General features: G+C 44.0%; 1 protein-coding gene across 1 annotated transcript; it reads left to right on the top strand.

Annotated features, from left to right (window-relative positions):
* The first annotated feature begins 797 nt into the window (after positions 1–797).
* On the top strand, positions 798–4671 carry DEFB124 (defensin beta 124). Its single transcript, XM_003411491.2, has 2 exons — positions 798–855; positions 4471–4671. The coding sequence occupies exons 1-2, from the start codon at positions 798–800 to the stop codon at positions 4626–4628; spliced, it is 216 nt and encodes a 71-aa protein (XP_003411539.1). The 3' UTR covers positions 4629–4671.
* The last annotated feature ends 10140 nt before the right edge of the window (positions 4672–14811 follow it).

Here is a 14811-nt window from a genome sequence, read left to right as displayed (position 1 = left end):
GTGTCTTAGACACTGTTCTGAACTCTGTACATGTATTATCTCAGTGGCCTTCAGACTTTAGCAATGCATTGGAACCCCCTGGAGGGCATATTAAAACACACCTTGCTGGGACCCACTCTCAGAGCTTCTGAATCAGTAGATTTGGGGTGGGGCTTGAGAATTTGCATTTCTAACAAGATCCAGGCGTTGCTGATGCTGCTTATCTGGGAGCACACTTTGAAAACTATAGTATTTCACTTAAACCCCTACTATCTCCTTTTCAGAGTAGACCTGAATACATGCTTGTTTGAATGGGTTATTGCGTCTGGTCTTGGCTTTTGACACTGGGAAGGGAAACCTCCATTTATTGAGCTTTGCATGGGAGAGTTTTGGCCTTCATTTCATAGATGACAGCCTGGGGCTCAGAGAGATTAAGTGACTCATCCAAGGTCTCACAGCAATTTGGAAGAGATGCTGAGATTGGACTAGATCTTTCTGAAGCTAAAGCTTTTCTCACTCTCTCGGGTGAAGAAGACGTCCAGTTTCTGACCCCAGGAATTGCCTCAGAAAATTCTGTCCCTGGCTTCAGAGCTCCTCAACCTCCCCAGGGGTGTGGCTGACAAGTCCTTCACAAGCTGGCTGAGATCCAGCCGCGGCTTTGGGACCACACAGTCTCAGACTTCCACTTATGTCTGCTGCCCACAGCCCTGCCTTGATCTGCAGCCCAATAAAGTTTGGGCGGCAGGCAGAAAGGCTCAGAAGGCTGGGCTGCTGTCTCCTGTGTTCTTCCCAGTGGCCTCCCCTGGAGCTCTGTGGCCATGACACAGCTGCTTCTGTTCATTGTGGCTCTCCTGGTCCTGGGTCATGTGCCGCCAGGTAACATCACCTGTGTGAATGTGTGTGTGTAGTAATGATGAATAGGCTGTTAGGTTCCAGAGGGCTGAGGGGCCTAGACTAGTGTTTAAGCTCTGGCCCTGCCACTGACTTGCTGGGTGGCTTAGACCAAGTGGCTCAATCAGTCTGAGCCTCTGTTTCCTAATCTGTAAAATGGGATTTAGTCAGCAAATAATCCATTTGAGAAATATTAACTATGTGCCAGGTACTGTTACAATTGCTAGACGTCCAGCAGTGGGAGAAAACAAAGCCCTTTCGTGGAGCTGACATTTTGGATGGTGGAAACACAAAATCAGCAGATAAACATATCATCTGTAAGGTGGTGATAAGTGCTAAAAAGAGTAAACGCAGGGCCAGGGGTTAAAGTGGTGGGTGGATGGGGGGCGGTAATGAGAGTGCTGATGGGTGTGGTCAAGGAAGGCTTTGAAAAAGTGATTTTTTAAACTTTTTTAGTTTGGAAAATTTCAAATATACATGAAAATAGAGAGAATAATATAATGAACAAGGGGAGTTTTTTAAAACTTTATTATGGAAAAATTTAAACCTATGCAAAAATAGAGGCTAATGTAGAGAGGTAAGTTTTTAAAAGAAACCTTTTTCTTTTAGAACTTTCAAACACAAATAAAAATAGAAAGTAGTATATAAAGAACCCCCAATCTCAACAACTATCAACTTGAATCAACCCTGTTTCATTATTCACTGCCTTCCCCCTCCCCTCCAGGGAATTACTTTGAAGTAGACCCCAGATGTCTTATCATTTTATATAAGGTGAATTGGAGCAGAGATCAGAATACAGTGAGGATATTCAAGGGACAATTGTTCCAGGCAGAGGGGGCAGCTAGGTCTGAGGCAGGAAGATGCTAGGCGTGTATGAGGAGCAGCAAGAAGCCCAGTGTGCCTGGAGTGGGCAGCACAAGGAGGAAAGGGGAGGGGGCAGGGTGGGGAGACAAGGGTGGGGATGAGGTCAAAGATATGAGGAGGGGAGAGCAGACCCCACAGGAGAAAATAGCAGTATCTCGAGATTGTTGGGAAGTTCAAATGTGATGCTGTGTTAAAAGCAGTTATTATACTCTTCCAGAATAATAGAAGATTGAGGGACTGCTTCCCATCTCATTCGAGGAGACCAGCGTTATCCTAATACTGAAACCACACAAAGATAATACTAGGAAGGAAAATTACAGACCAATATCCCTCGTGAATGTAGATGCCAAAATCCTCAACAAAATATCAGCAAATCGAATCCAACAATGTATAAAAAGAATTATAGACCACGACCAAGTGGATTTATCCCAGATTCACAAGGATCATTCAATTAATGTAACTCATTGTATTAGCAGGTTAAAGAAGAACAATTGTATGATCATATCAATAGATGTAGAAAAAGAGTAGTTATTACAGGAAGTGCCCCCGTTGGGAGTCAGGGTCTTGGTGTCTGGTTCCAGACCCACCACTTACTGGCTAAGAGAGGCTGAGCAAGCTTCTTCCTTCTTTTACCTGTATAATGAGAGTGGACCCTGGTGGCTCCAACTGTCTAAACTGCCAATCTGATCATCTCAGATTCCACCTATTGAGCACTTCCTATGTGCCAGGCACTGTGCTAAAATAGTTGACTCCCCTATAAGTGCTGAGTCTTCTAGGTGAGCAATCTGAAGCCAAGGTCACTCAGCTGGTACACGACAGAGCTGGGATTTGATCAGAGGCACTCTGAGCTCAAAACCATACTGTTAGCCATCATACCACATGCCCTCCTGAGAGTGTGGATTCTCTGCCTTGAGAGACTTTCAGGTCAGCACTCTATCATTTGAAGCTTTTCCACCATGGAATGATGGCAGGATGGGCGGTGGAGAGGAAGGAGGGGCTGGATGGCTGAATAAAACCTGTGGATAGGCCCAAGGCATTATTTGGATTCTGTGGTTAGGCTACAGGACACAGATTAGACCGCCGGATTAGACCATGGGATCTCTTTTAAACCAGGGAGAGGCAGGGAAGCCTTTCCCCTCCACCTTCACACTCAATCCTAGTTCTTCAAGTAGGGCCTCTGCTTGACTGAGGCCTTCTGTCTGGAAACGTCATCGTAGCAGACACGCCTGTCTAAGTGGTACTAGTCTCTCATCGCTTCTCCACACCCCACTTTAATTGGCCACCACAGCACCCTGTTCGTTTCTTTCAGGGTACTTACCACAAATGCTACTTATTTATTTGCTTGATTTTTAACTGCCTTCCTTGCTGGCTGGAAGCTCTTTGAGGTCATGCACCACAGCATCTTGATCATTGTGTCCCATGTTTGTTTAGTGAATAAATGAAAGAGTGGCCCCGCTCCATGCTGTGACCAAAGATCCTTGGAGAGGGTACAGAACCTGATTCCCAAACTCTTACCTTTTCCATGGCTCATGGTTGGAAATTCCTTCACTAAGCCTTCACATTAAGCAGGTCTCTAAGTGGTTAAGAGCTATGGCTGCTAACCAAACTGTTGGCAGTTTGAATCTACCAGCTGATCCTTGGAAGCCCTGTAGGGCAGCTCTACTCTGTCCTACATTGTCACTAGGAACAGGAATTGACTTGACAGCAATGGGTTTGGTCTCTGTCCTACAGGGTCACTAGGATTAGGAATTGACTTGACAGCAATGGGTTTGGTCTTTTTTTTTTTTTTTGGTATGTGTGAAAGGCAGTTTGTGTAATGGTTACAAGTGTAAATTCTGGAGCTAGACTGTCTGGGTTTGAATCCTAGCTCTGCTCCTTAATGGCTGTGACCTTGGGCAAGGTTGTTAACCTCTGTATACCTCAGTTTCCTTACTTGTAAAGCAAGTGTTGTAATAAGACAGAGTTGTTATGAGTCGGAACCAACTTAAGGGCACACAACAACAACAACGTAATTGTAAAGTGTTGCTATGAAAAGCACTTAGAGTGTGCCTGGTGTTTGGGTTAACCTGGACAAGGATTTAGCTTATAACCAGCGGTCTAATCTGTGTCCTGTAAGCTAACCTGGAGTGAGATGTGTGGTCTAATTTGTACCTAGTACCAATTTGTACCTGGTGGCCCAGTGGTTAAGCATTTGGCTGCTACCCTAAAAGGTTGGCAGTTCGAATCCACCAGCTACTCCTTGGAAACCCTATGGGGCAGTTCTACTCTGTCTTATACAGTTGCATTGAGTCAGAATAGACTCGATGGCCATGGGTTTGGTTTTTTTTTTTTTTCAGTGGTCTAGGAGAAGCCCTGGTGGTGCCATGGTTAAAGCACTTGGTTGCTAATCAAAAAGTTCAGTGGTTCAAATTCACCAGCTGTTCTTTGGAAGAAAAGATGTGGCAGTCTGCTTTTTGTAAAGATTACAGCCTAGAAATCTTTACACAACTAGTATAAATCTTTATACAGCTGGTGATCAATGGTCTAACTTGTGACCTGTGGCCTAACCCTTGATCAGTGCTCAAACCTGTGACCATTGGTCTAATCTGCCACCCATGGGTTGCTCTATGTCCTATGGTTGAACAAAAGACCAGAGAGCTAACTTGTGACCAGTGATCTAATCTGTGACCTGTGACCTAACCCTTGATCTGTGGTCAAACCTGTGACCAGTTGTCTAACCTATGGTCTTCTGCACAGGGAGAAGTGAATTCAAACGGTGCTGGAAGGGCCAAGGGGCCTGCCGAAATTACTGTACCCGGCAAGAAGCCTACATGCACCTGTGTCCAGATGCTTCCCTGTGCTGTCTCCCCTACACGCTCAAGCCTCCACCGCGCCCCAAGGGTGAATATTCGTAGCTGGTTCTCGGACTGGCTCCCTAGCTTTCCAATAAAACGTATGCTGCCTGGCTGTCTCTTCTTGCTGCCTCCACCACCCCCAGAGGAGGAGGAGCCCTGGGTGAGGAAGTAGACACTTGAGTGGGTAAAGGAGGGTGAGGTGCTTGGGGACAGTGGGTACTAATGACCATTGTAAATGGTTCCAGTCCTGGCTACATCACTTTCTTCTGCCCACCTTCAGAAAAGTTACTTAGCCTCCATAAGTCTCCTCAACCTCCTCATCCATAAAATGAGGATAATTATAATTTTAGGGAATTAGGACATGACAGAAGGAATGCAAAAAAGAAAGGCAGAGTTAATAATAAGCCCCTGGCATTCAGAATGAGATGTTGCAGCAAGACATTTGGCTTGAAAGGCAAAGCCCTCTTGGGAGTGAAAGGGATTTTCTGTGTTCCTTTATCTCCTATTTTAGCATTTCAAGAGTCTACCTAGGTGAACAGGACCATGACATCTTATAAAAGTAAAATTTTCATATAAATAGGAAGGGGAGATAGAGAAAAAGTCCACCTCATCCAGGCCCAAGGCATTGTGGGGACAAGAAGGCAGAGAGAAGAGATGGTGCCAAGGAGGGAGGAGGCAGGCAAACATGCTTTCTAGGTTACCCTCTCTCAGGATTGTGGTTAGCTGAAAATAACAGGAAGCTGGACTTGCAGGGCATTATCTGGAGGTAGGCAGGGCAAGCATCTCTGGGATCCTCTTGGCCTTTCCCTCGGAGTCACAATATAGCTATCAAAACTTCAGGCTCATGTCCTTGTTTAAAGCAGGAAGGGAGGGAAGTGTGGTACCACCTATGTTTCTCCCTTTACCAGGAAAACAAAAACTTTCCCTGCAACTCCCCTTAGCCAACTCCTGCTTACATCTCATTGGCCAGAACTGTGTCACATGACTATTCCTAGATGTAAGGAAGGTTTAGAAAGAAAGTGTTTAGTTTTCCAGAGTTTTATAGCAGGCTTGAGCTTGGGAACAAGGGAGTTGGGCAGACCCTCAGTGTCTGCTCATCTCCTCCCTGAGATTGAGCCCAGAAAGGAGGAGGCACATTGGATAAGTTAAGTGGAAAGCCAAGGGCAGAAGGGCTCTTGCCCACCGCTCTTTGAGTCTTTCGTGGATGATAGCTGTTCAGGGTGGACCTGGCCTCAGTCCAGGTAAGAGAGGTGAACCTTCACAATCAGGCTATAAGACATTCAAAGTATGTATGTCACATCAGAAGGGGTGCTGATGATGTGGCTGGAGCAGGGTCTTGGAGTCTACCTGCCTGGGCAGGTGTTAACCCTTTAGTTCCTGGTATGAGAAGGACCTGGGGGTAGGCCAGAGGCAGCTGGAGTAAAGGAGGGGGGTCCCCCAGGGACTTGGGCAGCAGGTTTTTGCCAACCATGATAGAAGCGTTGAATTATTTTCATAACAAAATGTTCCACCTGAATATTAGTCCTGCTCCTGAACCTCCCTCAATTCCTATCTGGTCTGGATGTTGAGCTGAGAGCCATTGGGCCTGTTTTAGGGCCCACTGTGCTGGGAGCAAGGTGAGCTTGGTGGTCTGGAGGAGGGCTAAGAACCGGTTTGAACTGGTTCAGTCGTGGCCAATGCAGGAAAACTGGTACAGACCTGAATTTTTAAGATAACCAGAAACAGGAAAAATTACACGTGGAAGCCCTAGAATGGGAGACTCAGAATAGGCATAGTGGGCCCTTTTAGGAGCCTAAGGCATGAGATCCGATTATTGGAAGGACTATGGAGAGCAAGACACAGAATCAGAGCGGCCTGGTTGGCTGTCATCTTTGAGCAGGGCACCACTGTTTCTGACTCTGCTCAAAATCAGTAGGGCAAGAGATTTGGTTGCTATGTAACAGGTACATTGCCCTTGTTTTCCAAGAGGGAGATTAAGTTTCCAACAAGGCTTCAAGCTGTAATTTCTCCCGTTTCAGTTACTGTTCTGGTTCACCCAAATTTTGAAAGTTCGGATCTGTTCTAGTTTTGCTTCCTCGGCCATGACTGAACTGGGAAGAACTGGTTTGAAGCCCTGGCCTGGAGCCTAGAAAGAGGACAGGTAAGAACCCCAGAGAGGTCAACAGAGCCACCCGAGAGATGAAGTGAGGTGGCCTTAGCCTAGTATCACCACTAGGCCTCAGTGAGTCAGAGAGACACCTGAGCTGTTTACTAGCAATGGCCATAGCCTGGAAGCCAAAGGACACCTCCAGTGGTAGGCCCAAGTCACCCAGACCCCAGCAGGTGTCCATCAGCACCAGACCCTAAAAACTCCTCAGCCTTACCCCAGCTGCCATATTTGGAGGAGTAGGGAAAGGAGGGATCTGAAAGACTGAGCAATTATACCAGAGACTGCGTCCCTCCAAACACAAGAAACCTCAAGAGAGTACTTGCTTTATTGAATTGGACCAAGCTTTAAGCTGATTGAACTAAATTTAGTCCTGCACCCTGACCCTCTCCTCTTCAGTTGTTTCAGAAGGAAGGAAGAAGCTACATTTTCTTTGGATAGTCTGAGATGTGAGTAACTTTGTGACCCTGTTGCAATGAAGATGGTGATGATTGTGGGGAGTGGGGGGTCAGACAGACTCAAATTCACACTCCAGCTTGGCCATGTACAGGCCGTGTGACTAGGGCAAGTCATGTCCTGTGTCTGGTCCTCAAGTTCCTTCTCTGCAAAATGGGAAGAGTGACAGCTCCTAATGGGGTAGCTGTGGGGTCAAAAAAGATCATCGGGCACTTTGTGTGTGTTCTGTAAACAAAAGTGGCTAAAATTGTGACCACTTCTAATGACCAAGAGGTAGGACCCTGGATGCTGACCCTCCTCCTCCTTGTCTTCCTTCTCCTCCTTCTCTTTTTCCGCCTTCTCCTGTCTGCTTTTTTTTTTTCTTCCCTGCACTTTTTTTTTTACAAAACTTGAGACTTCCAGAAAAGCTGCAAATAATCCCCATATACTCTTCATTCAGTTTTCCCAAATATTAACGTTTTATCACTTTTATCTTTTACCTTCTCTCTCTCTAAACACACAGATACACACCTCACAGATTTTCTGAACTGTTTGAAACTAAATTGCAGACGTGATTCCCCTTTTCACCTGAATGCTTCAGTGGATTTATCCTAAAAGCAAAGGAGTTTTCTGATGTAGCCACTGTGCAATTATAAAAATCAGGAAATCAACGGTGATAAAATACCGTTTTTTTTTTTAACTTCAGACCTTATTCAGATTTCACCAGCTACTCCAATGAAGTCCTTTATAGCAAAAGAAGATCCCCAGATCCCATGCTGTGTTCAGTGGTGTCTTAGTCATCTAGTGCTGCCATAACAGAAGTACCCCAAGTGGATGGCTTTAACAAAGAGAAATTAATTTTCTCACAGTCTAGCAGGTTACAAGTCCAAATTCAGGGCATCAGCTCCAGGGGAAGGCTTTCTTTCTCTGTTGGCTCTGGAGGAAGGTCCTCGTCCTCAATCTTCCCATGGTCAAGGAGCTTCTCAGGTGCAGTGACCCCAGGCCCAAAGGACGTGCTCTACTCCTGGTGCTTTCTTGGTGGTATGAGGCCCCCAACTCTCTGCTTGCTTCCCTTTCATCTCTTGAGAGTTAAAAGGTGGTGCAGGCCACATCACAGGGAAACTCTCCTTACACTGGATCAGGGATGAGACCTGGGCAAGGGTGGTGTTACAATCCCACCCTGATCCTTTTAACCACAGGCAGAGATTATGATCCACAACACATAGGAAAATCACAAAATGGAGGACAACCACACGTGGTCTAACCAAGGTGACACACATTTTTGGGGAACACAATTCAATTCATTACAAGTGGTCATGTTTGTTTGATTTTCTTTACTGTTGAACAGCCCCTTAGTCTTTCATGACAGTGACATTTTTGAAGAGTCCAGGCCAGTTATTTTGTGGAATGTCCCTCAGTTTGAGTTTGTCTGTTGTTTCCTCAGGATTGGGTTCAGCTGATGCATGTTGGCCTGGGATGCTACAGAGTGATGCAGTGTTCTCTCAGTGCATCATGTCAGAGGCAGCCATTGGCCTTCTGAGGGCTAATGCCAAGATGAAACAGACTAGATAGTTTCCTGAAACTTACACCTTGCACATGCATGGTCATTTCCCACCCAGTGTCCGAACAAACCTTCATCGGAGGCTATATCCAACCTTTTAAGTAATAAGAGCAGAGACCCTGAGTGGCACAAACGGTTAAGCTCTTGATTACTAACAGGAAGGCTAGAGGTTTGAGTCTACCCAGAGGTGCCTTGGAAGAAAGGCCTGGAGATCTCCTTCCAAAGCCCTATGAAGTGCAGTTCTATTCTGTAACACATGTGGTTGCCATGAGTCAGAATTGACTCAATAGCAACTGGCTTGGTTTTGAGTAATAAGAATATACCTTACAGGTCAAGGACACGAGGAAATTCTAGGGTGGAAGATTCTCCAAGATACCTCACAATGAGGCTCCCAAGCCCAGAGAAGGAGAGTGACTTGTCCAAGTCCACACAGTCCCCAAGTCCCCAAAGCACAGAACCAGGGCTTGGACTTATGTCTTTGGACCCCAAGTCAGGGCTGCTGCTTGATAGAATGATAGCCACAGATTGGTAGAGTTAGGTCAGTAGTGTGAAGGGAAGCTTCAAGAAGAAGGTGGCTCCCTGGCACTGGAGAAGTGCAAGGTGAGGCCAGGTGAGTGGGGGATGCTAGAGAGGGATTTTTGCTCTGGATAGGTGCTCAGAAAACTATTTCAGAGCACAGACACCCCCTATAGAATCATCAAATGGCTAAGTAATGTTGTTGTTGCTGGGTACTATCAAGTCGATGCCAACTCATTGTGACTCCATGTGACAGGGTAGAACTGTTCCATATGGTTTTCTTGGCTGTAATCTTTACGGAAACAGATTGTGAAGTCTTTCTCCTTCAGAGCTGCTAGGTGGGTTTGATCCGTCAGCCAAGTGCTCAACCATTTGTGCCAGAGGGGCTCCTTGAGCTAATGATAATAATGATAGTATTATTAAATGCTCACCACTTTATATATACTATCTCGATTAGTTCTCTAAGCTTATAACATTGTTACTCTTGCCTTATCTATGGAGGCGTGGTGGCATAGTGGTTAAGAGCTCAGCTGCTAACAAGAAGATCAGTGGTTCGAATCCACCAGACACTCCTTGGAAACCCTATGGGGCAGTTCTACTCTGTCCTGTAGGGTTGCAATGAGTTAGAATCGACTCGATAGCAAGGGGTTTGGTTTTGGTTTTTTGCCTTATGTACAAGGCAACTGAGGATCTGAATGGGATTCAACCCCAATTCTCTGGCACCCTACTTTGTCTTCCAGAGTCACGCTTATTTGTACTTTTAAAATCACATTTTTTTGGACTTAAAACACAAGTTTATTATCCTAGAGTTCTGTTGTAAAAAAATCTTTTTTTCTAATTATAAAAATAATAAATGTTTATTGGAGAAAATTTAGAAAACAGAGAAGCATTAATAAGAAAACAAAAATCATTGGTATTTTAATACTGAGAAATACCAACAAATTAAAATATGTAAAATGTGACTTAAAAAATAAAAAAGAATCAATCTGTACATATTGTTCATATTGTGTTGTGTCCTGCTTTTTGCTTGCCAAAACATCATGAATGTTTCCATATGTGTTTAACATAGTCTTCCAAAACAAGATTTTTAGCACTCAAATGCCTTCTGAAAGTTCTTAAGAAAACTTCCATTTTTTATTACTTGGGTAATATGCTTAGAACATATTGTGGGAAAGTAAGAAAACATAGATAAGCCTCAAAAATCTATCACCCTTTTCCGAACCTCGTTAGCATTTTGTTACATATTCTCTCTCTCTCTCTGTTGGCTTGAAGTTCTTTTTTTTCCCCAATAGATTTTAAGCATTTTCATGTGCATCAGAGATTCTTCCTCTAAAGATGCTTCTTATTCTGATCAGGTTGATACTTTTGGGCTTACAAAGAAGGAAAACAAAGGAAAGTCCAATGATGGATTTTGTAGGGGGTTCAGTGTAGGATTTGGCGCCCGACTTCTACCCCTCACCGCTGCCCGACCTGGGTTTTTGATGGCTGAGTGTCCAGTGACATTGCTTATTATGCCAGGGTTAGGTTTAAGTCTGAGGGCCATGCAGCAATCACATATGCCGCAACCTACCCTTGAAAATTACTCAGCAAGGTGCCTTGCTGGAGACTGATGTACACAGCGACTTTTCCTCCACCAACAGGACACAGCACTTTTCTCTGCTGATATACCAGAGGAAGCGGCTGGTTGTGTCTAGGGGCCATTTTTACAAAAATAAGTATCATTCCACAATGGAAGCAAAATGCAGTGTGATGTCTTCATTGCCACATGCTTTCCCTGCTTGGGAACCAAGACAATTTCCATTTCTCTCTCCCTCAGGCACTGGCTCAAAGAGGGACTCCTCCAGCTTGTTTGGAATGTTATTGCTCATATTTGCCAGTACATATACTTGGCAAAAGACTCATATCCAGAATACATAAAGAACTCATACAAATCAATAAGAAAAAGAAACAAATCCAATGATAAGGTGGGTAAATATTTAAACATATACTTTACAAAATAAGGTACACAAATGGCAATAAACCCACGCAAAGATGGTTAGTTTCAGTTGTAAAAATGGCGCCGACTGTACAAATGGCGCAGCAGCAGAGTCAGACCTCCCTGTCTTACTTCACAAGGAGGGTGGAGAGTCATTATCAGCATCAACAGTCCAAAGCTGATTGCTATGAGGTGGAGGTCAGACATAACTCTGACATCAGCCTTCCTTCCCATGGTACTCTCTGCCTCTTTGCTGTGTTTGATAATTCATTGCAATGGCCATACAGACTTCACAGACTATACTGACAGTTATGGGATTTATTAGGGAAGTAAAAGGTTACAATTCAGGATCAGGAATGGCTCAGGATACAGTTCTTTGGTCAGGACAGCTTCTCAGCCATGCCTGTAGTGCTCTCTCTCCCTTTCTCAGCCCCTTGGCCCCTTGGCCTGGCCTCTGCCCTGCTAAGGAAAATGTTATGAAGTTCTTTAGCTCTGCTAATAAGTGATCGGAGGCACACTACTCTGCTAGTAAGCCTCAGCCTGAAGGTGCTCAGCTGTCTCACTCCATGGGTCTGCATGCCCTCGGTAGCTGCCTCACTCCGTGGACTGGGAAGCCCACCATACCTTCTCATACTGGTCCTGGTTCTGCTGCCTCTGCTGCTGCCCTTTCTCTGCTACTGCTTCTCGCTGTCTCTTGCCATCTCCAGTGTTACAGCTCTCTCTTTCTCTGTTTGCTGGATCTAGTAGGTCTCAGCTCGGGGACCCCAGGTCCAAAGGATGTCCTCCACTCCTAGCTCCTCTTTCTTGGTGGTAGTGAGGTCCTCGCTTTCTGCCTCTGGGATTGGCTCTCTTTTAAGCCTGGCAGGATGGCAAAACTGACCAATTCCCTCATTAGGATTCCATATACCTTATTTGTATGATCCCACCCCCACAGGAGTTCCATGTACCTTATTTGCATTATTAGCAAGCTGGCCAATTCCCTAGGTGGGCCACAAGTACCTTATTTGCATAGTCCCACCCAATCACTTTGTGGGAGTCACAAGACCATGGTGAGAAAGGCCATATAAAAGTGATTCATCACACCACATTGGTCATCAGGGAAATACAAATTAAAACCACAATGAGATACAACTACACATCCATAGAATGGTTAAAATTAAGAATGACCATAGCAAGTGTTGGTGAGGATATGGAGCAACTGGAATGTAATATATTGCTGGTGGGAACGTAAAGTGGTACAACCACTTTGGAAAAACAGTTGCAGAGTTACTCATAAAATTAAACAGACACTTACCACATGGCCTAGCGATACCATGAGAAATGAAAGCATATGTTTATACAAAGACTTCTATGTCAATGTTTATAGCAGCTTTATTCATTATAGTTCATAGCTGGAAACAAATGTCCAACAGGTGAATGGATAGATTGTGTTATAGCCATACAATACTACTCACTAAACAACATCAACAGATTACTGATACACATAACATGACCTAGTCTCAAAACCATTATATTGAGTGAAAGAAGCCAGACACAAAGGAGTACATACTGAATGATTGCATTTATATGAAGTTCGGAAAGACAAAACTAAGTTGAGTTAAAAAGAAAAAAAAAAAAGATTGGCAAAAAAAACCCCAAAAGATCTTATTATTTCTCTTTTTTGAGCATATGTAGTTGAATTTGAGTAAGTTATCTGTGTTCACGATGCAGCTTTTTTTGTCTCACATAGATAATTGAGGGAGAAAGAAGCATTATTTTTCCAGGATTCTGTTAATGGCTAGATCAGTGGTTCTCGAAGGGGAGACACTGCCCTCTGGGGGTTAGTGTGGGAATTTACTGGAGGCATTTTGATTGTCAAAATTTATGGAGTCCCTAAAAAAAAAAAAAAAGTTTTTTGTTTTTTGAGTGGCACAAATGGTTAAGTGCTTGGCTACTAGCAGCCAAAAGTTTGCCGGTTTGATGCCACCCAGAGAGGCCTTGCAAGGCAGGCCTGGCAATCTGTTTCCGAAATGTCACAGCCTTGAAAACCCTACAGAGCACAGCAATTCTACTCTGCACACATGGGGTCACTAGGAGTGAGAATGGACAACAGCAACGACCATACTGGAATTCAGTGGATTGGGGATCAGGGATACCAGACAGGCATGCAATGTGTATGACTGTCCCAGAACATGAAGTATTGACCATTTGCCAAACAAAATCCAAATGACCTGCTAGACATTCACGTAGGTTAGGACCCCATTTATAATTTTCTAATCCCAAAATCTAAGACTGTTTTGCAAGTATTTTTTCCTTGGTTTTAATGCACACTGAATTTTCCAAGAATGAAACTAATGTGCAAATCGAGAGACTTAATTTTGGTTAGAACTTTGGCAAGTTGCTCATCATTTTGAAAAACCAGGATACAGACGACAACACCGTGAGTGGTATTTGAGTTGCTGACATATCATACCTATTTAAGTCCGCATTTGTAGCTGTTGCCTTCACGCTATGGATAAGTACAAAATCTGTTTCATTATGCTTTTATTGTATTTACACCTTGGAATACATATTATGAATAGTTTTATCCCTCCTCTGTATTATTTCCGGGGCTTAATTTGATTTTTCTAGCAATTATGTGAGTAGGTAGGTTATAATGTTTATGAAGTCCATTTTAGGACAGATGGGGCATTACAAAATATTTATTATCAAAAAGGTCTAATAGGTCCTAGTGAGTATTAAGTTCTCACCAACAGATTAGTGGGACCTCATGAAGTGGTAGAGAGAGGGGTTGAGTCCTCTTCCCCAGAATTCTACCAAGAGGCCCATGATTTGGTGATGTTCATTTCTCTCTAGGCCTAGGGGCTCAGCATTTCATGTGGAGAGGAGAAGACATAGTCCTCCCCCTGAAGTTCATTGTAAGGATATACGGAAATGTAAAAACACATGATATTGTACACGCCCATCTATTTATACTCTTCTAGCCCTGATCACAGCTGGCACTGGCTGAAGTGAGAGTCATATGCAGACCAGGAGACTCCCCTCTTCCATGCCCCGGACATAGCTGATTGGACAAGAGATGGGCACTTCCCCAAGCCAAGCTAATCCCATTGGCTGGTCAGCGACCACATGGGTTGGTACAAAGATAAAAAAAAAAAAAAATTTTTTTTTTTATAGGTTGGTTCAAAATGATAAACTTGGATCAATCAGACTCTCTGTTACAAGAATTTGAATTGGGAAATTTAGAGAGAATAGGCTGTTTCTAACTGGAGTTGACTGAACAATTGTGTGGGTGGTGGGAGGAAAGGAAGTGGTAAAACACAAGTTTGAGGAGACAGAAGTTAGAGTAAGTAGAAGTGACTGAAGAGAAGACAGTCTTCTGCTTTAACACATAAATTATTCCTGAACTTGTGTTTTAAATCCAAACACTCAAGTATTGTATAATCTACTGTCAGACTTCAGCCACACTGCCATTCTTTCAGTGACTCTAACAAGCCAAACCACCACCCTCCCTCAAGGCTTTTGCATATGCTGTTCACTCTACCTGAAATATTCTCCTGCAAATCCCCTCCCAACTCTTTACACAAATGACTTTCATCCTACAGATCCCAACTTAGATGCTGCCTCCTCA

This window comes from Loxodonta africana, chromosome 24 (assembly GCF_030014295.1).
Source record: "Loxodonta africana isolate mLoxAfr1 chromosome 24, mLoxAfr1.hap2, whole genome shotgun sequence".
NCBI lineage: Eukaryota > Metazoa > Chordata > Mammalia > Proboscidea > Elephantidae > Loxodonta > Loxodonta africana.
This window is presented reverse-complemented; position numbering and strand designations above follow the sequence as displayed.